General features: G+C 38.8%; 1 protein-coding gene across 1 annotated transcript in view; it reads left to right on the top strand.

Annotated features, from left to right (window-relative positions):
• Positions 1-17089: 17089 nt before the first annotated feature.
• The window catches only part of SEMA3C (semaphorin 3C), a 122908-nt gene continuing 114228 nt past the window's right edge, over positions 17090-25769 (top strand). The window contains exons 1-2 of the mRNA XM_051636380.1: positions 17090-17437; positions 20574-20714. Of these exons, the coding sequence (XP_051492340.1) occupies positions 20612-20714 (103 nt within the window). The 5' untranslated portion in view covers positions 17090-17437; positions 20574-20611. The remainder of the gene's footprint in view (positions 17438-20573; positions 20715-25769) is intronic.

Raw genomic sequence — 25769 nt, 5'->3', positions numbered from 1 at the left:
TTTGTTTGTTTCTCTTCATATTCCTTTATTAAAAAATATTTTTATTTTCTTTTTCTACCACTGCGACACTGAACTCATATTTCTGCAGAACTATTTATCAGTGAGGTTAAAAGAACTACAGAAGTGTTTCAGTGTATTTTAAGCCCCTACTCAAAATAGTGATGTGCTAACTAGTTCTGATAATAATTATATGACTATATAGTGGTGCTTTCACTGTTGAATTTGGATGTCATGTTTCAGTGATGAGACAGAGACATTCAGGTGACAAAGAAGTTACCATCCACAGCAGCTCTGATACTGGAGTAATGGTGCCTGGCTATATTCAGATGTGATATTAGAAGAAGATGAGTCAGCATTAGACTTCCCTATAAATAATGGCTGCATTTTCTATAAAAATCCCCAAGAGCTACTTCCTGCCTCTTTGTCTTTTGACGTTTGAGGAAAACAGCAGCACTCTCTCCATTTTGGAATTCTTGCAGGTTCATTGTCTGTTGAACCAAAAGCTCAGTCAAAAACTGAGCAGAGGCTTAGGAATCAAATAAAAGTGCCTTCTTTTGTGGTAAAAAAAAACCAAACCAACAACAACCTGTTGTAAAACAGCCACACTGCCACATTAACAAGGTAAGGGATATTCTGACAGCACTGATTTTCTGGGTGTTGCAGAACCACTCTGGTAGTCACTAGCTTCCTATGAGCTCCAAGTGCTGGTTTCTTTGTTAGTTCAAGTGCCTCCTTATTCCAGAAACTTTCTAACCCTCCACTGAAACACCCTACTGAATTCTACACTACATTGTACCAAACTGCAGCCACAATGCCTGGATCTCCCATTTGGTGCTAACGTGGGGTTTTTTTAGGTGTCAGAAGCCTGATTTTATGCTGTTTCTCAGAGGCATCAGTCTTGTTCTTTCTTATATGACTTAGAATTGAGGAAAAAGGGTAAATGTTTGTTCTTGCTGTGAGAGACACTGGACACAAGTTCTGAACTATCTGAATATATAACTATATTTTAGGTTCTCTTGGTATAGCTTCCTCAAAGCCCCAACAAGAGCTTTTTGCAGGGATTCCTGTTCCCATGCATAGTGTAAGACATGTTATCACTTTTCATTAGGTCCCATTGACTAATTTTGGTTTCAAAGGACTCCAGGATGGCTCCCTGACCACTTAAAGGGAGGTCAGTGACATACTTTCTACTTTTACAAGTAATTGCCTAACTATTAAAATACATATTGTAAAGACTTATTCAGATACAGAGAATATAGTCCTGAGAATATGAAATACAAGGAGGCAAAATAGAGATTAAGGGGGAGAAGGTTCAGAGTACCGTAAAAATAAAATAGCTGCAAAAAGCAATTGATATGCTCCTTGTTAAAGCCAGTATTTTGATTTGAGGTGACTGCTTCTAAGTTACTGTAAGAAAGAGCAAGGATGCCAGGATTGAAAGCTAGCTTTAGACAGAAAAACAGAATAAGTTGTGGTTTAAGAGGAAGAGCAGAGAGGTACATGATGTGCTGGCTACCAGCACAGGAGGCTACAGCCAAGGCAATCAAGTCAAAGAAAGAGAAATTATTTAAAAACACAAATAAATGCTTGGCATTCAGATATGTCTCTAACACTGTACTCAGGCTGGAGGACAACACCAATTAGCAGGAAAAGTAGAGAGAGAAAACATAAAATGTTTTGCAGATCTGGTTGTGTTGTGATCTTCATTAGTGAACCTCATCATCCCAGTGAATGTATTCCTTTGCATAAATGGTTGAGCATGTTGAGAAAACAGAGGAGACAGTGGGAAAAGAAGAATAAAAAATTATATATATATATATATAGTGGAAAAACATCTTGACTGCTTGACTGCTTAAGAGATTTTTTTTTCCACCAGTCATGTTAACATGTCAGTGGCAAGGTCTCTCACACTGCAAAATAATTATTTTCTCCACCATAAACTTTCAGCTTAAGGTACGTTCACAGAAGCACACCTGGGGAACAAAAGGCCCAGAGGATTCACCCTGCCAAGCTACTGCAGGATACAGGCCTTAGGATTACTCCATACTGACTTTTATCTAATTAGTGTCTGCAGACTCATGAAGTCAGAACTATAATTTTAATATCACAAAATATTGAAGCAAAACTGGATTTAGATTCTTCGTGAGCTTTATGATTGATTGTATATACAGATATTCCAGATAAATAAACATGAGAAACAGCAAATAAACAGCAGAGAATGAGTGATACAATCTTCAAGTGATGATACTATACTGATCAGCATATACATGATAACAAAGATACAGGCTGTATCTTCACCTACTTTTTCCTACAGTTATAATGAGCCTTGGGATCCTGATCCATCAGTCATTCAAGCTGGCACAAAATCAGACACACTGTCTTCCTTTTATGTCAAGCACACAACTTTCCTTTGCATGGAAATAGGAAACCATTTGTGGGTGCAATGCAGATGTAGCAACAGCAAATTTTGTACGTGTTAGTTTGTACCAAAAGACATTTGCCTAGTTAGTTTGTCGTCAGCACTATCATTACTTTTCTGTTCATCCCAGAAGATTTGTTTGCAAACATTGCAGAAAAAATCAGCCAAGTTTAGTGCACTGTATATTCTCCTAATGAAATAAAATATGTAATCAAAACAACCATATATCTCATGTCTAATTAGCATGCCCTCATTGGCTTTGAAATCTTGCCAGTGCTGTTAAGTAACTAAAGGTTTGGTCCTTACAACTCTTTCCTTGCTGCTCAGCACTTACATGATGTGAGCCCTTCCATTGCTTTCAGGGAGGTTGCTGGTGTCATTCATCACAGACAAGGATTTTATCACAGAGGTCTGTCATTAGATAATGTCCATATCAGCAGGAAGCCCAGGATTTTCTATGATGGGTTGTAAATACACTGAACACAAACTTGAAGAAAACTCAACTTATTTTGGTAGACTAGTGTATCCTTAGGATACCAGTGCTGTAGGTGGTGCAGTTTCCTCTGTGTTTTGGCAAAAGGCAGGTGTGCAGGGTGTGAGGTTTCAGGTACACGTTACCCTCTCATATTTCAGGTTCCATATATTCTCGTTTTCCTTTCCTTATTTTCTTTGCCTTGGAAGACTTCTTGTACAGTTGGGATATGTGAAAGTTTGTTTTTTCCAAAAGCTAAAAAATGCCACATACACTTCCAAACCTATGTCTCTTCTCAGACAGCAGTGCAGTGCAATGCTGCCAAATCTAAACTTGTGGGCTAGATGCCTTGTTTAACAAAAGTAACCTGAAACTCTGTAAGCTTTGTATAATGCTAACATCTGCATTTATTCAGCTGCAAATTATGTGCACGAGGCTAGCTCCTAGCTGGTGTAAACAAGGACAGCTTCTCTGAAGTCACTGAGGATTGTCTCCACTCACACGATCTAAACATATGGTATATATTCATGAGTTCACTTCCCTTACACAGAGTTGGTCAGATTGCCAGCGAGGTATTCATTCAGACTACTCATACATACTCTTCTGCTGTAAATTACAACCCTCAATTATAAATTCAAATATATATCATTGCTCAGATCAACAATGTGCTGAGGCAGTTTCATCTGTAATAAATGGTTCTTGAAACCAACATGTTCTCTTAAACTTTCCATTTAAAAATTAATCTTAGAAAGTTCAACTCTCTGTTGCAGCTGTCCTTTTGCGCACAGACTGGGCAACACTGTTGGCTCTTTGTTTCCTGCTCCATGGCCACTTAATTGTGGATGCAGAAATCCCCATTTGCTGTGTGCACATGGAAGAGAAAACCTTGTTTTGCCCCTGCCCCACAGCCTTTCCTTGGCTTTACAGCAGTTTCACTAGCCTGTGCCCAGAATCAACGGCAGTTTGGCATCCAACGCCTGGCTCAAAGGCAAGGAAGAGCAAACAGAACCATAAAACAGCACAGACAGAGGAGGATCAAATAGCAGTCTTGACTACATAAAAGGGAGTTGTAAAGACAGGGGCAGATTCTCTTTGCGGGAGCACAGTGAAAAAGCACAAGATGGTCAAGGAAAGAATGGGCCAAAACCGATGCAGGGAAACAGCTTTGACAGGAGAAAAATTCTTTGCTCTGAGAGTGTCTCTGCACGGGAGTAGGCTGCTCTGGGAGGTGGTAAAACACCAGTCCTTGGAGATTTTCAAGACCTGATGGGATAAGGAGCAATGCAATCTCACTTTGAGGCTGAATTTAACTCCAGAGTCAGGCCTGCTTTGAGAGGGGACTGAATGACATTAAATCCCTGCAAACCTAAATCGTCCTGTAATCCTGCCATTCAGTTAAAATCATTTTTCAGGTAACAAAAGTGTCAACAAGAGAAATTTCCAGTGACAACAGGTGAGGAACACTGCACTTACAGGCATATATTTTAAAATGAAACCCATGCTCTCTTTTATGACTGGGATTATATTATATATTACATACTTTAATATAATATGATATGATAATATATAGTATAATTTTTTCATTTAAGCTCCCCCCTCCTCAACAGATGATAGCCTAATTCTTCTGAGATGCTCTGATAAAATCTACAATTTAGGTAGACATACAGAAAAGAAAAATACTTTTAACTATCTGCCATAGAATACGGGTTTCCTGACTTAGCCCACCACCTTTGATAGCTTGGAAAATTTTGTTTCATCCTCAGAGAGATTTTGAATTCCCTTCAATATTTGCAGTTTATTTTTTACTAATACCAGCTAAGATGTTACAACCCTCCAAAGGAATATAAGTGATCAAAAAAAATCCAAAATGAATTTTTGTTTTTCTGTCATGTTAGTACATCCTACATAAAAATTACTTTTCTTATTTAGACTGTTTTCAGGGGGGGCATCTTCTCACTAAAGCAGCTGATCTGTGTACAAATTGTGTTCCAGTGTCATAAGAAATTACTTACTCCAGATATGGAAATCACGTGCTTTTCACTTACTGCAATTGCGCAAAAGGAACATAAAAATAAAATTAAAAATGTAATCACTCTCTTTTGGTTGCAATTTGCATCACCTCACACCTGTGCAAACCACCAAACAAGGTGTGAAGCAGTCAGTAATAAGGGCCCAAAAACCTCTTCATTAACAAAGATGCTTTAAAAGATTATTGTTAAAAATAAGTTTCTATGATAGGAAAATAAAATTACCATCTTTAAATATTTACAAAGTTAACGTGTCTTTTAAAACCAACTAGGAAATGAATATCCTCTCTGAGATGTAAATAGAGTCTGGCAAACTATTCAGAATGAAAAATTTATTCAAAAACTTGAGACCCATTTTCTTTTCATGCATCTTTTGTGAATAGACTTGATTTTTGATAATGTCCTCGTTATTCAAAAATATTTTAACCAGTCATTACCCAAAGATGAAGATAAGCAGGAGTAAGTCCAGAGGGCATTTGAGGTGGCTCACAAATATTCATTTGCACTTTAAAGGAATTTTTTTTTTTTTTTTTTTTTTTTCATATCAGAATTCTTTGAATGCTCACAGTTTGAAATATGACAGAAAATACTCCTGGCAAATGTTATTTATTCTGCACTTTCAGATTTAGCTAAGTTCCTAACTTCATATCTTTTCTTCATTGGAAAGTATGTCTCATACAAATACAGCAAATGTGTGACACAGTCTCAGACAAAATAGATTTGTACAACATATCTAACAGGTTGTGTTCTGGTGTAACTTCTTAGAAACTCTTCAGTGTTTGCTTTGAGTCATAATGGATTAGTCTTAAGAATCCACCTAAAGACAACATAAAATTAGGTGAACAACAAATTGAGAAACAGCTCCTTTCAGAAAAGTTTGCTACTCAAATATGGAAGCTAGAGAAAAAAATGAAATGAGGAAGTCATCTTGCCACCTTCTCTGTGGAAAGTGAAGGCACATGCGAATGGACATGAAGACATAAGACAGAGGAATTAACCATTGAGATCATAGAAGAAACTTAAAGTTCTGTATTTCATCAAGGTTTTATCTGGGGGCCCAGGGGGGAGAAAAGGTTGGTTGGTTTTAATCCACGACCTATATCAGTGAATATAAAATACTTCTTTATAATCTCATTTGGTTTTTGACCAGGCCAAACATGAACAAATTTTGTCCCCAAAATCAGGCAGAAATAGGAGAATGGAACACTTGAGTACAAGTTTGAAGCATGTAGAAGGCTGTAGCTTTCTTTCAGAGTGATGCTGCAAAGGAAACGAAAGGAAGGTGTACGTACTGGCCTATGGAAGCCAATGGTTCTTGAAGTGATAACAAGTATCTTCTTCTAAGACGAGAAAAGCAATAACTCTTTCATACCTGACTACCCTGCCTGTTTTCTGAACTGTTCTAATGAACAGCCTAAAATAGCACTTCATCAAGCAGTTATGTGTTGAAAGGTACTGGAAAAATACTGAAAAACCTCAAAACCTGTATCTAAAGCATATTCTGGGGATGTATAATAATAAAATTGTGCTAAAGAGAGAACTAAAACATCAAGGTGCACTGTTTTGTTATAATTACTATTATTATTAAAAATAACCTAAGCCTGCTTGCTACAGAAAGAAGAAAATTTGCTGGGCACAATGTTCCTTGCTCCCAAATAGGTTGATATTATTATACATCCATCTCCAGCTGAGTTTTAAGGATGAGTTTTAAGGGATCAGTGCTGGGGCTACTCCTGTTTAACATCTTTATTGATGACTTGGATGAAGGGATAGAGCGCACCCTCAGTAGGTTTGCAGATGACACTAAACTGGGTGGAAGTGTCGATCTGCTTGAGGGTAGGGAGGCTTTGCAGAGGGATCTAGACAGGCTTAACAGTTAGGCCAGGGCCAATTACATACTTTTCAATAAGGCCAAATGTCCTGCACTTTGGCCACAACAACCACTGGCAGCGCTAAAGGCTTGGGCAGGAGCAGCTGGATAGCTGCCCAGCAGAGAAGGATCTGGGGGTGCTGATTGACAGTTGGCTGAACATGAGCCACCAGTGTGCAGGACCAGGGAGGTGATCCTGTCTCTCTACTCGGCCTTGGTGAGGCTGCACCTTAAGCACTGTGTGTAGTTTTGGGCACAGCAGTATAGGAAGGACATTGAGATGCTGGAGAGGGTGCAGAGAAAGGCAGCTAGGCTCATCTGGGTCTTAAGATCTGGCCTTAAGAACTGAGGGAGCTGGGGCTGTTGAGCCTGGAGAAGAGAAGGGTGAGGGGAGACCTCAATGCTCCCTACAACTACCTGAAAGGAGGTTGTAGTGAGGTGGGTGTTGGCCTCTTCTCCCTAGTGACCAGCAATAGGACAAGAGGAAATGTGGTCAAGCTGCACCAGGGGAGGTTCAGGCTGGATATCAGAAAAAAAAAAAAAATATTCACAGAAAGAGTGGTGAGGCATTGGAATAGTCTTTTCATGGAGGTGGTATAGGCACCATCCCTGGAGATGTTAAAAAAAGGGGTAGATGTGGTGTTTCGTAAGATGGTTTAGTGTTTAGGGGTTGTAAGGCGGATGGTTGGATTTGATGATTTTGAAGGTCTTTTCCAACCTTGATGATTCGATGATTCTATGAGTTAGATGCTCTGAAGTGCCTGCCTTTCCAGCAGCCATAAGACTTTGCTTCACCTAGAACAGTCATCAGGATAATTGCCTATTAGTGACTACAATTTTCCAATTACTAACATGTAACTGCAAACTTCTATTGACTCAGATCCCCGGGTATGTAGGTAATAACAATCACAGCAATGACAAGGCAAAAAAAAAAAATACACCAAAACCAGAAAAAACAGAAGAATTTGGGAGGAGCTGTAGCTGGTATGTTTGACAAAAATGGGATGATTTTTTTCAGGCATTTCTGGGAATCCATAAAAGTGGTTCCACAAGTCATTCCACATGTGGAGCAAACCCAGCACTCCTGAAAGTTGCCTGTCATGGAGCTGTCTGATTTAAGCAGTTTCAAATAATTTTGCCAATCTGAATGCTGGAATTTAGCATTATGCAATTTAGTATTCCATAATTTCAAATATTTGTTACCTGATTCATTTAATAAAAATCTTGGCAGAAGGAAGGTGATAAAATTGAGGATGCAGATGCAGAATTTAATTTATAAGATTTCAATTTTTAATGACGGGAATTCCAGAACAGACACTAAAGTATCACTGCCTTGGGGAATACCTCTAGTTCTTATAAAGATACAGAGGTGTTAACATAAATCCTTTGTCAGTGGACTTACTGGCTTGACCAGAACAATTTTAACATTTTTTCATTGTGCCAAATGCATAATTTCTTTTTCAACTCTTAATGCAATGTGTACACAATGATGAAGTGTGTTGAAATTCAAAGACCATAAAATTTTCCCCTACAGAATTAATTCAATATTAATTAATTATTCTTCATAGAACTACCCAGGATGACAAAGTGACCAAATTCAGCTCTTCAACTGAGCTATCAATTTCTACAAATAACAGATTACTGCTGGGTCTCTGTGCTTTTCTGGTATATGCCAGTGGAAAAGAAGAAATGACAAGCTGGAAAATATCCAAAACATATCTGAAAGCAATTTGTATTGTCATCAAATTCTTTGCCCTATAGTTACTAGTGAAAGCAATTTAGAGGTAGCAAACACAAGATAAATTGCATAATTCTGGGAGAAAGGACAATTAAATATATCCTTGTTGCATCCTAATTAATAGTCAGAAAATTGTGTTCTGAGAGACTCAGAATTGAAATAATCCATTGCTTTTTGTGATGGCCAAGAATGATGCAACAAAATATTTTTCTAGAGTAATTTGCAGTACCTAATAGAAAAGGCATAAGGGGTGAGACATAGGCACTGCTCAAGAAACCAATTATGCATGGTCCTGAGTCTGTCTCTGTTCATGAATGCTACAACTGCAGTTTACACGGTAACAGTCTTTCAGAGCTCTGAAAACCCCACATAGTACGTATTTTTTTGCTAATAACTTTTCTTGTTCCAGAATGAAGAATTTTCTATCTTTCTGGGAAACAATCCAACATTCACTGACAATTAGTAGAAGTCATCAGAGCATGCTTTGGGATCTAACTTTCCTTTTTTTCCCTTTCCTTTTCCTTTTCCATTTCCTCTTCCTTTTCCTTCCCTTTCCTTCCTTTTCTCTTTCCCTTTCCCTTCCATTCCCCTTCCCTTCCATTCCCCTTCCCCACCCCCTTTCCCCTTCCCCTTTCTTTTCCCCTTTCCCTTTCCTTTCCACTTCCCCTTTCCTTTCGCCTTCCCCATCCCCTTTCCTTTTTCAACAGGAATTCAAAATCTCGTATCTCTTGTCTCATACATGCTCTAAATTTTCTTCAGTTCTTTTTTCATAATAAAGCTTCAAGGGTCTCATTTTTGCTGCCTCACTGCTTGTTGCAAGTAAAGCACCTTTGTATCTTTAATTCCATGTGCATGGAGAAGATAAACAAGTGCTTGATGTTAACTCTGCCTAGGCATACTTTCTGGATTGTGTTCATAGGTCAAACCATGAACTTCTGGCTTTGTCTTCTTCTGTGGTAACTTCTAAACTGCTGAAGTAGTACTTGGCCTCTTCCTTGGTCTTTCCTTGTATTTTCAGACTATCCAGGAAGAAAACCCAAGACAGGGAACTGTGCCTATCCCAGTAACTCATTTAAAGTATTCCTCATTACAAAAGTATTCATCTTTTTTACTCCTTTGGTGCACAAGTGTAGACAATTGCATTTTCTTAAAACATATGTGCTTTTTTTGAGATGCATTTTCTATTCTAAGTGCATGACTAATGCCCTCTTATGGCAAAATTTAGGGATTCCCAAATTTCATCTGGCCTAATATAGTTTATATTATGAATTTATGTTCTGGGGGGGGGGGGAACCAAAAACCAAACCAAACAACAAAAAAACCCACCCAAACATTTACACTGGAAGGAAAAATAAAAGGAAAAACAAAAATATGCTCTGCATGATATTAGACTCACAATGAGTTATGCTAACTTAATTTTTATTTTTACTTCCTCCATTTCTGAGATACTTGAGTGGAAAATACATTTTTTAATTATTAGGATAAAGAACTAATTTTTCAAACATTTTTGTGGAATTTAATTCCTAAATTAATATTAGTGTGTATAAAGCAAAGAGCAAGCATATATTATGCATATATTTATTGATATTGGCAACAGAGGATTTAACTGATTTCTATAAGTGTTTGTAATATAAGAAAATTGTAAGGAATTAACAGGCAAGACTGTGGTGAAATATTGCTGAAAATCTTTATGTCCAATAGATTCTAAGTATCTTAAGATAAACTTGTATAAAGTAGTACAAGTCAAGTATTTTAAATGTAAGAAATAACAAAAAATAGTAAATAATACACTTCTTAAGAAACATTTTCTATCTATTCTGTGGGGTTTGGGTTTTTTTTGCCCTTTCTTCCTCATAATTGACTTTGAATCATTGACAATGAACAAACTGATTTGAAGTTATAAAGGTATAATTATGGAGAAGATACTGTCTTCTGGCTGTCATCCAAATTATAGAATTTTTTTGCTTTCTTGGCTTAAAACAAAGTACTGCTAATAGATTCAAATAAAGATTCAATTAACAGATGTTCTGGAGAGCATCATACATATATATAAAAAAGATAAATATTTAGTGGAGTGTTTGTTGTTTGAGAAAAAAATAAAATGTAGGCTTACTTTAAATTCTGTTTCTTTCAGTAAGAAGCCAAAACCAAATTAAAGAAACAGAAACTTTTCAGTATAATAGAAAATGCTGAGGCTTAATTCACAATTTTAGATCATCTGATGCTGTATTTCTCAAGCATCAGATGCTTCCATGAAGCCTGTTAACTTATAGCAAGCAATTTATAAAATAATAAGTAGAAAGAATATTTTTAATCAATAATGGCCATTATTAAAAAGCTAGATCAGACTCTGTGATTGCTTCTCAGTACTCTTTTCAACTAATAAAATTTTATTTTAAGCTGATGAGTTAATGTCAATTTACATTAAAACAGCCATTGTTACTTCAGTTTCCTAAAGAAAAGGTAAGAATGGCCGTAGTGGGTCCCTTGAGAGATCTAGTTTAAAATCCCAACTCCAATGATAGCTATGATGTCATGCAAAAGGATCAGGCTTGATGAGCAGGGAGAGGAGATATCTCTGGGGCCTTTTCCATTCCTCAGCATCCTCTGGTCCATACCCAGAGATCCTTGACATCTCCAGGGGACAGTAGGCATTATTCATATTGTTTCAGACAACGCTCCACTTATTATGTGTAGTTTAAATTCTGAACTTTTTTTTTTTTTTCTTTCATCTGGAGACACAAGTTCTTTTAATTGTTACTTCTGCATGAGAAGAACTTTCTTAGGGAATGTAACAGGGACATGGCCCAAGAAGACATGTTTAGGGAAGGATAAGGCATATGCAGAATGGTCCTTCTGCTCCCTTTCTAAAGTAAGGACTTGTAGAATGCAAACGATATACAGTGAGCAATTAGCTGACAAATACCATCAGTAAAGCTTAATCTTCAGTACTTAGAAAGAACAAAGCAAATGGAAGACTGCAAGGTATGCAATCATTACAATTCATTGGAAAATGAAGGATGGTGGGAAAGATGACTGTCTGGGACAGGACTGAGGGATGAATAGTTTTATATAATCAGACTTCTAGGAGTGTGTTCCAAATCTAAGATGAATGGGGAAAAAAAGTCTTCTTTTTTTTTTTTTTTTTTTTCCTTTCATACCAGTGATTCACATAATGCTAGAGAAACACTGAAGTAGCTGAATCAATGGTAAAAAGTTCCCTTTCCAAACTTCCTTCCAACAGAGAGGACTCCCTTGAGTGCTGTGGGGTCTGGAGCATGTAGCAATGAATCAAGCACCAGTCTGAAGAGTGGCATGTCAGGCTGGAAACTGCCATAACACCCAGAGAAATGTCACTGCCCCCCTCTATCCTGCAGCAACCTTCTCCTCTCTGCTTCTGTCTCTATTTGTCTGTTTGTATAAAAAAGCTTCTGCATAATAACTGTTCCTGCTTTATTTCCCTGTGTGTTTGTAGATCTCCTTGCACCATAGGTTCTTCACTCCAAGTTTTCCAACACACAAATCACACATTGTTGCGTTTTCTTGTATTTATAGCTTCCTTGGCCTGAAGCCATCTGTGGTGCGTCAATGACCCATCCCTTTTCATTCAAGTCTTTCTAATACATATTCTAGCTAATCAACTTGCAAAATAATAATGACTTGTTTGATTTGTTAAAAACTTAAAACCCAGCTTTGTGCAAGCACAGTGACTCTGGTTATATCACTGACCTCATTTAGTTGTGGTAGCTAAAAGGTGGAAAATCTGACCAAAGCACTGTATTTCTCCTATAAACAGCAATAATGTGGTTGCCTCACTGAAAATGGAAGGTCTGAAAGCCTGGTAGCGTACCAGGAATCAGCTTACATCTTTTGTACAGACACAGAAGTACTTCTTTCATGATGACCTTACAGAAATCACAGTCTGTTCAATGATAAAGGTCATTATGAAGTGCTGGCTCGCAGACTTCCGAGGAAGCCATTAAGAACTGGGTCTATTTGACTGGAGACAACTGAAGTTTTGCTCAAGAGCATGTTTTCCTCTGTGCCCAAACAAGTATTATAGTGCTTCATTAATACAGTTATACTGATCTTGCTCCTAAGCGGTTGATTTTTCCTAAGCTGTGAAAGGACAAATTGAGTCCTGAAAATACACTTTGACAGAACCTTAAGTAGTAAAAAGCAAACGGATTAATTCAGTTTGACAACTCATTGTTAGTTACATACCAGCAGTTTTATAAGGCTTTCACCTTGTTGATGAAGCCCCACTCTTCATGAGAGTCCTCATCTGACCCACCTGAATAAGCCCATTGACAAGTCAGGATACACTATGACCAAGGACTTCATGCCATCTCTGATCACAGTGGTATCACTAGTAGCTTTATCTTTACTATCTCCTGAATCTTCAGACTATTTGTTGTGAAAAAGAATATAAATTGCTATTCATAGTAGCACATCTTCAAATCAAACACCTAATAGCTTTCCCACAATACACTTGATATACTTCACACCTTCCCCAGTTCTTGTAACTGTAACAAAGAAAATAAACAACGATGAACTAATTGGATTACCTAATGACCCTGCATTTCTATTAGGTGATTTGACACTCATAAATGAGGACAGAGGAAACAGAAGTCAATAGCATTTTCTCTTATCACTTGGAATCTGGACACTTACTGTATACACAATTCCTTTCTTTTTTAAGGAAGGAATTTATTTTATTTGGTGGTTACTTTATGATGCCTTTATTAATTTTTTCTTTATAATAGCTAGTATTTTACCTTGTCTGAATTTTAAGTCTATGCTTATGCTCAAAGCAGAAACTGATTATTAAGCCTGTTGATCTTCTTAGTGGCTAAATGTTGCTAATTCAGTGAAATTCTTTGATTCTGTTTCACTATTCTGTCTTTAACCATGCAGCTGTGTCCCAGGAGGTTCCTGTCTTCCTTCTCTATCATCTTCATCCATCTTAGTTTCTTTTCCCCGTCTTCCCTTTTTAAAATCGGTGTTTCTTCTGGTCCTACTGCCTCCTATAATCAGATCACTTTTTCAGGAGGTTAAAATCCAAGTGGGGAGAAACAAAAGGAAACAAAAATACCAAACTCGAAACCAAACTGTTAAGTAAACGCCCAAATCCACTCTTGTCTTTCTCCTTCTTGGCCTCAGTCAGTGTTTAGGTCTAAAGTGAGGTCTAGGTCCATTAGGATGATTTGTTTGGGTAAGAAGCAAACACCATGCACAAATACAACAAAATCAGCCTCTTTCTTTTGGCCATGAGGGTTTGCCTGTTCAGATCACACTGCGAAAGTCAGAACTGCTCCCACCCCAAAGCTGAGCACGAGGGCCTGACTGTCCTGACACATGGGATGCAACATGGTGTAATTGCACTTAGTTATAAATCTCACATGCACCAAATCAGAACTAGAAGCAAACTGCACACCACCTGGTATGCTTTGCTAATACAGGAATTATTAAAAATCAACTGCAGAGTCCAACTTATTTTTCCTCATCCCGTTGTTAGCCTGTAAAAAACACAGCTTGGAAAGCAAGTGTCTTGCATACTTTTCATTTCACTCACAGGGCTGATTCATGCCAGTAAATATTGAACCCACCTCATAGTTTGGAGAAGTAATTTCCATTCCATGAGTTTTGCTTGAAGCTAATACATGCTATTACAAAACAGCTGAAGTAAAACTTTAACCATTTCACTCAGCCCAGCTGTGAAGTTCAAACTGTTTTTTAAAGTTAATTATCATGCTCTGACCTGCACATATGCACATTAAATACAAATAAATCAATATGGCATGCTTATTCTTGTTTCAATTTACTTTTTGTTTTTAAAATTAGCATAGTCTTGCTCTGCCCAACAGATATGTGAGTGCGATAGTATCTCACAGATTAAAGTTTTGCATTTGTCTCTTTGTAGTTCATTTGCTATTTTATAAACTCAAAGTCCTTGAGGGAGCGGTGGAAAGCCCCATAATTTTCCTCAGTGTTCCATTTTACCTTTTTGTCTCTGATGTAGCGAGCATATGTGCAAAAGCAATGCAGCTAGCCAGATGGCTCCCAAGCGTCCATACATACAAAAGCACTGACAAACACAAGTGACTTTAATGCTGATATTGACTCATGCTTCAGCATATTCTTTGGTTTTGTCTTTTTCTAATGCCATATTACTAGGAACATGTTTGTGATCTTACCTAGAAGATTATAATTCTGACTTTTAAGAAGAATAAGTAGAATATTTTTATTTTTTTTTAATTAAGGCAAAGCATTTTTGGGGAGGACAGTTAGAATAATCATTTTTAATGTGTATATTCCATGGCAACATTTTCCTTTTTCTTTGAGTGATATTGCCACCTATTACACATCTCCCAAAAATTTCCTAAAAGAGAGGTTATTTTATATTTGCTTTGTGGTTTTCTGTACACTCTCTTCTGAATCACCCTGCACAGACCACAGCAAGAAGGATAATACTGAATTACCTGATTCACCTCTGTTGCTTGGTGTGGTGATCTCTAATTGCACTTTGTTGTGGGGATTTTCCAAAGCAGATAAGTGACTTTTTTGCCAGTGTTCTGCTGTCAGACTCAAGTATTTGAACATCACCACATTTCAAGAATGAGCAGCATCATGTTCACAGCCACGCTGCCTGCCTATTCAAGAGAACAAGCTCATTGACGGCCTAGTTTAACTGCTCTCTAAGATAGCAAATATTCATACATTTCTGCACAGTCTATCTGTGTTACGGAGGAGAACTGGAAGAGCATCACTATTTTTAAGGACTCACAATCTGTAGAGTTTAGTTCAGCTGATGGCATCACTTGATTCGTCCTCAAGATATGATTTGAAGTGGCCCAAGCTTTTAAAAACTCTGGGCCTGTTTCTCCTCTGGCATCAGTTGTAAATCTGATGTTTCTTTTCTGAGAAAAGAGCACACCTTACTTTTGTATTCTCTGGGACTGTAAGTGCCTTGTAATACTAGATTTTTTTGCTTCAAGAAAGCACTAACTTTGCTATTCTGGCACTGTGGCCTTGGGGAGAAATCTTTGAAATATGTGCCACCCCAACTCATGCAGATGAGCTTTTACACAAAGTAGCCCATAAACAGAGGCCTTAAAGACATCCACATGTGTAGACAAAATCAGTTTAGTAAGGGTACTTCCCTGCTCTCTGGCTATAATACACTGGTATTACTGTCTGCTTTGGTTAGTATGGCCAGAGTGCATAATACTTGGAAACAAAATTGTAACTTGAGCATGTGCACTGATTCATTGTGGGCTCTTGTTTACTTGTTAACATGCCCGTGGGACACAGCTGCAAGAGCAACATGACACGTGCTCCTTAGAAGTACTGCTGGGATGGTACCCTGCTCTGCATCCTGTACCACCTCAGCTGGATCAGAGACCACCTCTACCTGCTAAAGTGGAAATTTTCATTCACAAGAAGTTTGCATCTATTAGGCCAGTCTAGAACAAAATATGCTTGTAAGACAAGTTAGGAAAACCTAACCAAGAACCCATGTACTGTTTGGAAAATTCTAGTGGCTTTAGTGCAGCTATGCTACAGTTCACATTCAAGACATGTTGGGCAAAATTTTCAAAGCTATCTGACTGCTATGAGAGCACAAACCTCACCAAAGCCAGAAAGTCTAATAACAGGAACAGCTAATAACTCAGTATCTTGAGGAAAAAAAACCGAGGTTGAGGAAAAGCAGCTCCCACTCTCCTGAATGGCAAAAGAACTTCTGAAAACTTGAGGCAAAACTCGCAATCAGGAAACTGAACTACAAATCTAACTACTGACGCTGCTTTCTTACCCCTTTTCGGTTGCCTTATTACAAAGTTTCAAATTGAGGAAATAATTGGGGGGGAAACTCTCCGACCGGGCTGGATGTGACCTGGTTCTGTCCTTGCCACCACCTCCCTGCCTCTCTCCCTCTCTTCACAGTGACATCTGCCGGCCTCCCCCGAAAGCTCCCCGCTCCTTCGGACACCTCCGGCCGCTCCACAAGGCTCGGTCCCGTCCGGGCTGCTCCCCCTCTCGACCCCACTCCCCGCTCAGGACCCTTCTCCCCGCAGGGCCGCTTTCCCTTGGACCGCGCTCCCCGCCGCCTTCCCCGGGACTCGGCCGGCAACGCCGGCGCTGCCGTCGGGACGCGTTCGGAGCAGCGGGACGGCCCGCACGAAGGGGCGGAAACTTTGCTGGCGAGTTTCTCCCTCTTCTCTAGCCAGCCCCGCGGACGCGCAAACTGCGCGGATGGGGGTCGGAAGCTACCTGCCGCTGAACCCCCCTCGGAGCCAAGCCAAGACGGGGGTTGCAGCTCTCCAAAAAAGCCTTCATTTGCACTGTGCGCCGCTGCCCCGCGCAGCAAAGAGCCGGACGAGCTGCGGGCTGCGCCCTTCGCACCCGCGGGCACCCCGCGCAGCCGAGCGGTGCCCCAGGCGGGCCGGGCTGAGCTGAGCGGCCGCAGCGCTCGGCGGGGTGTGGCCTCCTCATTATTTATGAGCTCCAGCCCCTCCCGGTTTGCTCACTAATGATGCACCGGAGGCTGCGGTGCCTCGCCTCGCTAGCGCGGCGGCGGGGAGGGCAGGGCAGCGCCTGTAACTGGAAACCGGAGCCTTCACCGTCACCGCGCCGCCACTTTCCATTCACTCCTAGGTGCTTAATTGAGAGCTGGGGAGAAGCGCTCCTGGTGCCTTAGGAGCCCAGCTATAAGGATTATTTTACGAAGGAGCCGGGAGTACCTTTGCAACCACCGGAAAGAGAGACTTTTCCTTATTTTTTTTTAATCTCCCCTCCACACACGCAATGAGCCAGGTTTGGAATTAAAATATTCTGGTTACAGGAGTGGAGTCCGTAAACTGAGAGAAACCAGATAGAAATCTGTATTACTGGTCTCTCCAATAGCTGGGTAAGCATAATTGAAAGTTCTCTTTCTTTGCTGTGATAGATATGAAGCCTGTTTGATGTTTGAATTTTCCTACTGTTTCCAGAGAGTTAAAGCAATGTTTTCCAGGTTAGCGTAGCCTGCGTTTGGCGGGGGTTTTTGTGGGGGGTGTTTTTGGTTTTGTGTGTGTGTTGGGTTGTTTTTGGGTTTTGGTTTTTTTGTTTTTTTCTTCTTCCTTCTTTCCTTTCTCCTGCTGAATGATTTTCCTTACAGGATTGAAGTGTAGGACTCAGCCTGTAGTGGATGACACCTGCACAGCACTTTACAGCAAAGCTATATAATACTTTCTGAAAGCAGTACAACGTGCTGAAAGCAACCTTCGTGGCAGGAAAACTTCACCACTTCACTTTAGTAGCAGTTTGCCGGGTTGTTTACAGATATAATAGGGTATAACAGCAGAAATTTAATAGGGAATTGTTTTTTGTCTGACCTAAAAGATTCTTTAAAAGTACTTGCAAGATTTGAGGTCTGTGCGTTGTCAGCAGAGATCATGTGCACAGGACATGCTGAATATAGTATCATGACTTGCTGAGATAAATTCAGGACTGGGATATAAGCCCAAACCACGATTCAAACCTGCAATGAGTTTGTGTTCTGTTACCAGGTATATAGATCTCTGAAAATAAACCTATTTCTATTAGGTAACTCACATGTCAGACACCCTGAGGAACCCTTTTTGACACATATGCATTTATTATGTGTCTAACAGCTGGGTAGGAACCATGCAACTCAGAGTTTTAATCTTGTATTCGCCTGTCACTTCTGTGTTAACAGTGAAGATCTGTAGTTCGAGCAATGAAATGTAGCAACGTTTCACTCCCTTAACTGATTGCACTAGAATTGGCAGGAGGCATGAGTGGGAGGGAATGAGTGCTGAAATGTTTTTTTTATTGTTGTTTCCTACAGTATCATTTAAAGGAAGAGAGAAAGCCACACACTTGTTCCTCTTTGACTTTTTATCTCTATTGCAAAGAAAGCATAGTGCTACTACTGTAAAATACTAATCCCACTGCATCTGTTAAATCACATGTTCAGTATGATTGGCTGTTTGTTTTGGCCTGACAAAGAAATTTTATCAGGATTTAATGGGATTTCTCTCTTAGAAGAGGGGCAAGTTAAAGGATATCCCATGGGCTAGTCACAAGGTTTAAAATTTATAGCCCACAAAGCAGCATTAATTCCAGAGTTTGTGCAGCCTGTTTAAAAATTATTCTTGGCGAAAATTCTGCAACTATCATTTTATTAGTTAACAGACCCTTAGAGATAATTTGGAACTGGGCCAGAATGAATATGTTTCTGCTGTAGACCAGATCTGTAACTGGTAATTTTCTATTGCTGTTTTTGTTGTGTTTTTTTTTGTCAATTAAGAGAGTTGTAGCAGTACTTGATTTTCATGCATTTCTCTGTACTCCGGAGCAAATAATGAAGGAGGGCTTAGATTGTGGTCTGCAGAACTGTGTACTTCATCCTGTGCTCTCCATCCCACCCCCAACTCAGTATGATGTTCTCAGGCAGACAGAAGCCTTTCGAACAGATTTACAGTGAGCGGATAGGGGATGACAGGGGTAGTAATGAGATATGGGGCTTATACCGCAGAGTCAGTGATGTGGATCCAGCCCAAATTGGTGTTGACCTAAAGTCATCCCTGCCTGACAGCTGGTTCTTGCCATGCTGTGGTGGTTACAGCCGGTTCTTTTAGGACAGGTGTGAATCTCAGGGGACGAATAAACAGGCATGTAGAAATATTGGCTTCCACTGGAGGGACTGTAGTGCTAGAGCAGAGCTGAGGTAAAGAAGTGTAAGATGATTGCACAGGCAACAAACTCTTCATAAATAAATGCATAGCCTTTAATGCTGTTTTTTAGCTGTAGAGGTTGTGTCCTTCAAAATGTTTCTAGTTACCATAGAATCTAATATCACTCGATTGACCAGTAAGTGGTATCTAGCAGAAGGACTGTTGATGGCAAAAAGAAAAACAGTATTTGAGCAGAGAAGTAGAAGGCCAAAAATAAAAGTTTTATTCTCATTTTTGCAGCTGAGTGGAAGAACAAAGTTGTTTTCATAGGTGAAATACAATTTGGACTTTATCTCTTTTTTGGAGAGGTGCAGTTTTAATGCATTATAGATATGCAGTAGTCAGTTTCTCATGATCCTGGGTTTTATGGGTCTGGTCCAAGTCTATTGAAATTGATAGGAGAGTGTCACTGATTCCAGTGAGCTCAAGCCTTTCCTGAGCTAAGAAAAGATGCAGATAGATTTTGGGGTGCTTGCTGACTCTCTGAGGAGCGCAGTCTTCTCAGCAGCTAAACCCTGTAAAATTATTGTAGATTGAGCAGATGTGCAGGAGGAATGGCAGAAGGATCAAGTGTAATGCACTGCCCAACACTAGGTATTCTTAGTGCTCTGTAGAAGTCTTTGAGAGCACGTAAGTTTACTGATAGGAGCTAGCCCAAAAAGCAAACATTGACCAACAGTTTCGAGCATGTTGAAATAGTTTTTGTTTTCAGTAATTTTTAAATTAGTGGCGTAAACAGTCAGGATTACATTAAGGGCTATTAGAAAACTTGATTTACTAAAATATAAAGCTCATTTTCAAGCACCTTTGATTTCAAATATTAAAAGCAAGCAAACAAACAAATAACAAGCCAAACCTGCCGCCCCCCAAACATGAAGGAGATTAAATATGATGTAAAGTAAGGAGAGATGTCTAAAAATATCAGCCAGCTTTTTAGTTGTGAAACTTTATCTCCTGTCCTTGCTTTGCTCTGCCTTGACATTTAGTATAATTATTTTTCCAGCAGGTGGAATTATCCTTATTTAAAGAAACTGACTTTAATGCTGTAGTTTGCCTTAGCCAAATCTAAGGTTCTCTTGGTTTCATGCTAACAGGCTGAGAGCTCCTTTTGTGCCAGCCTAGAAGACTGCTGGGGAAACCCATTCTCAGATGTATAAAAAAAAAAGCTAAAGTGCTGTACCTCTCTCACATTATCATGTATTATGGCTTCAGCTGGAAGAGCTTTCTAACTTAGACCTTTCTGTAGTGTTTTTTTTGCTTCAAAAAATTATATAACAACTGTAATATGATATCTCTGTCTTTCAGGTTTCGTTTCTTGGATATTAAGTTGCAAATCTGAAGAGATGGCATTTCTTGCACTGCAAGTGTTGATTGGGATATTTATTTACTTTAGCAGTGTAAAAGGATCTTCCCAGCCTCAAGCAAGAGTGTTTTTAACATTCAATGGTAAGAAAGAAGATAAGCATTCTTAAGCAAATGTTATGATTTAACATTTTCTTCTTTTCCTTAAATTCAATAACTGAGTAGAAATTGGCTTTTTGATCTGTGTCCACTATTATTATTTTTGGTTTGTGTTGCTGAGGTATTTGTCAGCCTAAATTTGTTTTTTACCCAAAGTTCGTTGCTACTATAGCTATAGGCACATACTTAATAATACCTTCTATTTGTTTTGAGAGTTATTATGGAGTACTAACAAGTAAAGGCTTTATTTCTTATCCTTAATTTTGTTTGGGAAAGATGATAGCACATTACATGTAGTGGAAGTTATCAATGGTTTGAGTTGCTTTCATTTGGTGACCAACTGAGACACTTTGAAAATCAGGCTGCCTGAAGGTTTACCAAAATAGTTAGCAAGGCATGGAGTCATTTGACAAAATATCATTCCTTGTGCACTTTGTACAGTGTGTCTGATGTACACAGCATGTAGCAATCTCTGATGCCTGCATACTGTAATCAAGAAGGCAAAATTAGAATTTTCAACAGAGAGGTGCTTTCACTTCTGAAGTGAGGAGCAGTACCTTATTGCTGCAATTACCCCAGTATTACTTTATTGTAAGGTCTCTTATTCTTTAGTATTAATCCCTGTCTTACATGCTATGTTTAGCCACCACTTGAGATGTGTGTGTTCTTCAGGCTTTCTGTTAAAATTAAGCAGAAATTTTCTGTCACTAACTATAGGGGCACTGACTTTCTTCAGCCTTTTGCCTTTTCTGCAGTGGTCTTTGAGGCTTGAGGGCTTGCTTCTCCCTGCTCCCATACTGTCTGCTTTAGGATGGTTGGCACAGTTCATGAGTGCAGGGATGCTGTGCCAGTGCCATGACCTGCATGAGAATATTCTCTGTGCTCTGAACAGTCTTTAAAGAGTCACTTTAAAAATTAATCATAGCTACTACTTCAAACTGCTGTTTGCCACAGTGACCATAACTACATACTCCTAAGTCTGTGAGACATTCATAAGGAGACCTGCTAAGTTAGATCTTCCACAAATACCAGCCAGCAGACTGAACAATTACAGGATACTGTATATTGTAGAGTATAAGGCCATGAAGTTAGGAGTGCAATACTTAATACGTGTAAATTGGCATGGTTCCAGTGAACACAGTAGTAGAAATTGCATTCCAAGAGGGAACTGCCAAATGAAGAAGTGGGTAGGAATTTGTTTTCCTTACTTAAGTAATATTGACCTAACATAGACAGTAGTGATGCAGCACAACTAAACACTGAAGCAAGTTTGCCTGTGGTTGTGTCACACTGGCAGATTTGTCACAGTTAAACAGAACAGGCTGATTCAGATTTCCACATTGTGTCCATGGTGACCTTGAAAGTAATCTAGGCTTCCCCTGATCTCTAATGTGAGCATGAAGTAGGCAATGTTCAGGTTTTATGGTATTCAACCTTGTGAATGGGAAAGAATCATAAGAGGAGCAAATGGGCATTTATGTTTTGTTCCTTGGGCCGACACAGGTGTCCTGCAAGTCTGAAAGACAGAACCACCAAGAGGACAAAAAAAACCCAAACAAACAAACCAAGGGATTTAGAAAAAAAAATAGTGGCTGGGTGAATTGAAACCTTAGTTTCTCTGTCCCTCTTGAAAGGAGGTTGTCCCTCCTTCCCTTAAAAAGGGTTATGAAAGCTTATGTCACCTTCTGGTAAGGTTCTTGGGCCCCCTGCACCAGTCCCCTGGGGACAAAGCCTCAGCTTTCCTGTTCCTGACTGTGATCCTGCTGAGCTGCCTCCATTACAGCTCTCTTCTGCAATATCATGTATAATAGTTGCATCTCCTGTGTCCTCCTTGATTTTTTAGTGATGCTTTGCATGAGTAAAACTGAGTCTCTAGCCTCAGTGAAATTTAGCAGAAACTAAGGGTCATCAGAGCCTTGCAATACTATCTGATGATCTTAAAATGGACGTTACTTTCTGTAACGTCTCAACATTCAACATCTCAACATTCAACCATTTAAAAAACATGTATTTTAAAGTCCTTGATTTTTTTAATGGGTCTTCCAAGTTCATAAAAGAAAGACATTAATTATGCATTTTATTATATGACAAGTAATGTCTGAAATTAAGGCTTATTTTATAGAATATAAACCCAGTAATACTACTTTTAAGCCTGATTTCCAGATGGTAAGGAACAACCTTCATTATGTGAAAAGAGTTTGCAGGTTGTTGTGTATAACAAGGTAATGGCCCCACCTGTAGTATGAACTTGTGTTCTATATATATCTTCTTTTATTTACATGGGTACTGACATAAGAGAGAAAAGATGAAGTGCCAAGTTCAATAACATACTCTTCCTGCATAAGCTGCAGAGCTTTTTTTTAAAATAATGTAGAAATATCAAGTTATTGGTTGTCTCTATGCCCTGAGAAGTTGTCAGTTTTTGTGGAGAATTGTCATTCTTTTGAAATGTATGATTTGAAAATAAAACTATAATTAGGGCTCCTTATGTTTTAAATGACATTACACAATAAAGACGAGTCATTCAAGCTTAGGATACTTACTTGATATTTTTCAAGTTCTGAATTGGATTTGGCTTGGTTTCTATAAACACATTGCATAAGTTTTGGGGGTAGAATGTATACAAGAGGAGAAAATGAGTGATGCTTTTCAGAGCTAACCTGCTCCTTCAGGATCAAGTCAATTGAGCTTATTCACATCACAGCATTTCTCATGGGAAAATCCAGCAAGTATCTTGACCTATTCTGTTGTTCATCAGGACAGATAAAAATGCGAATCGTTTGAATCATGGGCTGCTTTTCTTTTTGCCATCTACTTCATTAAGAATCAAATGTAATTAAAAAGTAAGCCTGGGTAATACCTCAAGAGCCTGATAATGGGGATCTTGCAATTAACTTCAATGGATGAAGGACTGCAACCCTGATTTCTATTTTTGAAACCAAAAGCCTGGCCCCTTGTCTAATTAAGATGTAGTTCATGACTTAGCTGAGATTGTTAAATGTGCGTCTGACACAAGTGCGGAACTTACTGCTGTCTGCACCCTGAGTGTCTTGAAAATTGCAGTGCCATCAAGAGCCCCGAGGCCTGATTTCTACTGCTTTGCACTTAGTATAGCTGTTTACTCAGAGAAGAGAAAAGGCCAGGCTGGAGCTGAGCTGTGTTTGCACAGATATACGTGGCTATACATAGCACTAGGCCTAGGGAGAATCAGGGAAAGGGGTTCTCAGCATACTTGGAATGATTTGTCATGACCTAATTGTCCAGCTCAACTGTGATAGCTCAAACCATCACTATTTGTACAACACCTGCACTTGAAGAGTGGTTGCAGTTGAAGAAATAAAGATAGCTCCAGCTTTTTCTGGTTCCGAAATTGCAAAGATGTGAACCTTGTGGTGCAACAGCGACAGTAGTATTGAGGGATCATCTGCTGCGTTGCCATGGAACATGCAAGGGAGGAAACCTGGGATGGGGAAAGCAGATACGTATCCCTAAACTATTAGTATACCACTACTCCTCCCCTTACCTCTTCTGGCTCCTTGTCCCGGGCATAGATCTTCCTTAATCTACTTAAATCACTCATCATAATTTAAAGCACCATAGTTCATTTTCTCTCCATAGCAAAAGACTTACCTTATCTGTCTATGAACTATCAAGTATAGTGCCTGCTGTTTCTCAAGCTACATGCATTCCTCCTCGTTACTGCATGTTCCTGAACAGATAATTGGGAGCTGTGTCCTTCAGGCTTTACAGAGGCAAAACATTTCTCAAATCAGTGGGAGAAGAATACTCAAAATAAAAAAAGGAATTATTAGACTTCAAGATAGTGTCAGACTTTCATTTCATTCCAACTCACATTTCCATTTTTTATTTTATTTTAACCCTAAAATGTTGGGTCATACCATTTTAACATCAGATTCTGAATCAGTCAGAGCATTTCCAGTACTTGTTTTTTAAAACATGCTCAAACAAATATTCTTTGAGCTTTGAATTTATGTGGATATGCACAAGCAAGTGATAATTTCACAATTTACTGGGAACATTTCATGCATTCCTATCTAAAATGTCTGGTCAAGCAGATATTTCCCATGCAGATTCTCCCATTGTCTCCAGTAAAAATTCCATATGAGAAGTGGATCAAGGTTAATTTGCAGATGGTTTTGTTCCTCTTTTTGCCATAAAATTACTAGAACATGTAAAGCACTTTTAAGAAAGTATCAGTCAGCTTCATTAATGACAATTAAAAAGCATAAAATGTCACCAGAGCAACAGCAGCACTTATTCAACTGTCAACATATTTTAAAAGATTTAATGCAACCCCTGTTGTTACCCTCAAAGAAAAGTAAAGGAACTGAGAACCATTTTCTTTGAGCTCTTGAGCAACAGCAGTGCAACTTGTTTTTAAACAATCCCTCATTGTAATGTTAATGTTACCACAGTTAATAAAAAGTTCATTTATTATTTGGGGGACTTTGTGCTGATGACAATCTAGTAGGCAACAGTTTATGCTCAGACTGTTGATTGGATCTTTGGTGTTGCCCATGGAATGAAAACTACTTGAAAAATAAAGTAGACATAAGGCATTTAAAAAAAAAATAAAAGAAAAGAAAGAGAGATGAAAGAGATAAACCATGGCTTTATTTTTGTTTGTGTGTAGAACTTACAGAGAAACCTCTTGAGTCTTTATATAGTTGCATAATTTTCAGCAAATTGTGGGTCAGATTTTGTCAGAAGTAGCTGGTTTGTGGATTTCACAGCTTCATGGATCTTAAATAATTTTAATTTATAAAGTGTTGAACACCAACCATGTGAAAAGTCTTCCCCTTCAGTTGTCTTGCTCTGGAGATTTAAAAACTTAATTCAGCATTGAACACTGTCAATTATAAATCTCCTTTTTATCATCAGTAACAAAGTTGGTATTTTTACATTTGTTTGAATTGACAGCTTTGGTTGTTCTTAAAGACAAATGCCTAATTTACAAGTTGAAGTCTTTCAGGGTCATTTTTAGACCTTATATGCTCTGTATATGGAAATTTTTTTTTT

Source organism: Apus apus, chromosome 1 (genome assembly GCF_020740795.1).
Source record: "Apus apus isolate bApuApu2 chromosome 1, bApuApu2.pri.cur, whole genome shotgun sequence".
Lineage (NCBI taxonomy): Eukaryota > Metazoa > Chordata > Aves > Apodiformes > Apodidae > Apus > Apus apus.
Note: the sequence above shows the minus strand (reverse complement) of the source record. Positions and strands in the feature narration are given on the sequence as shown.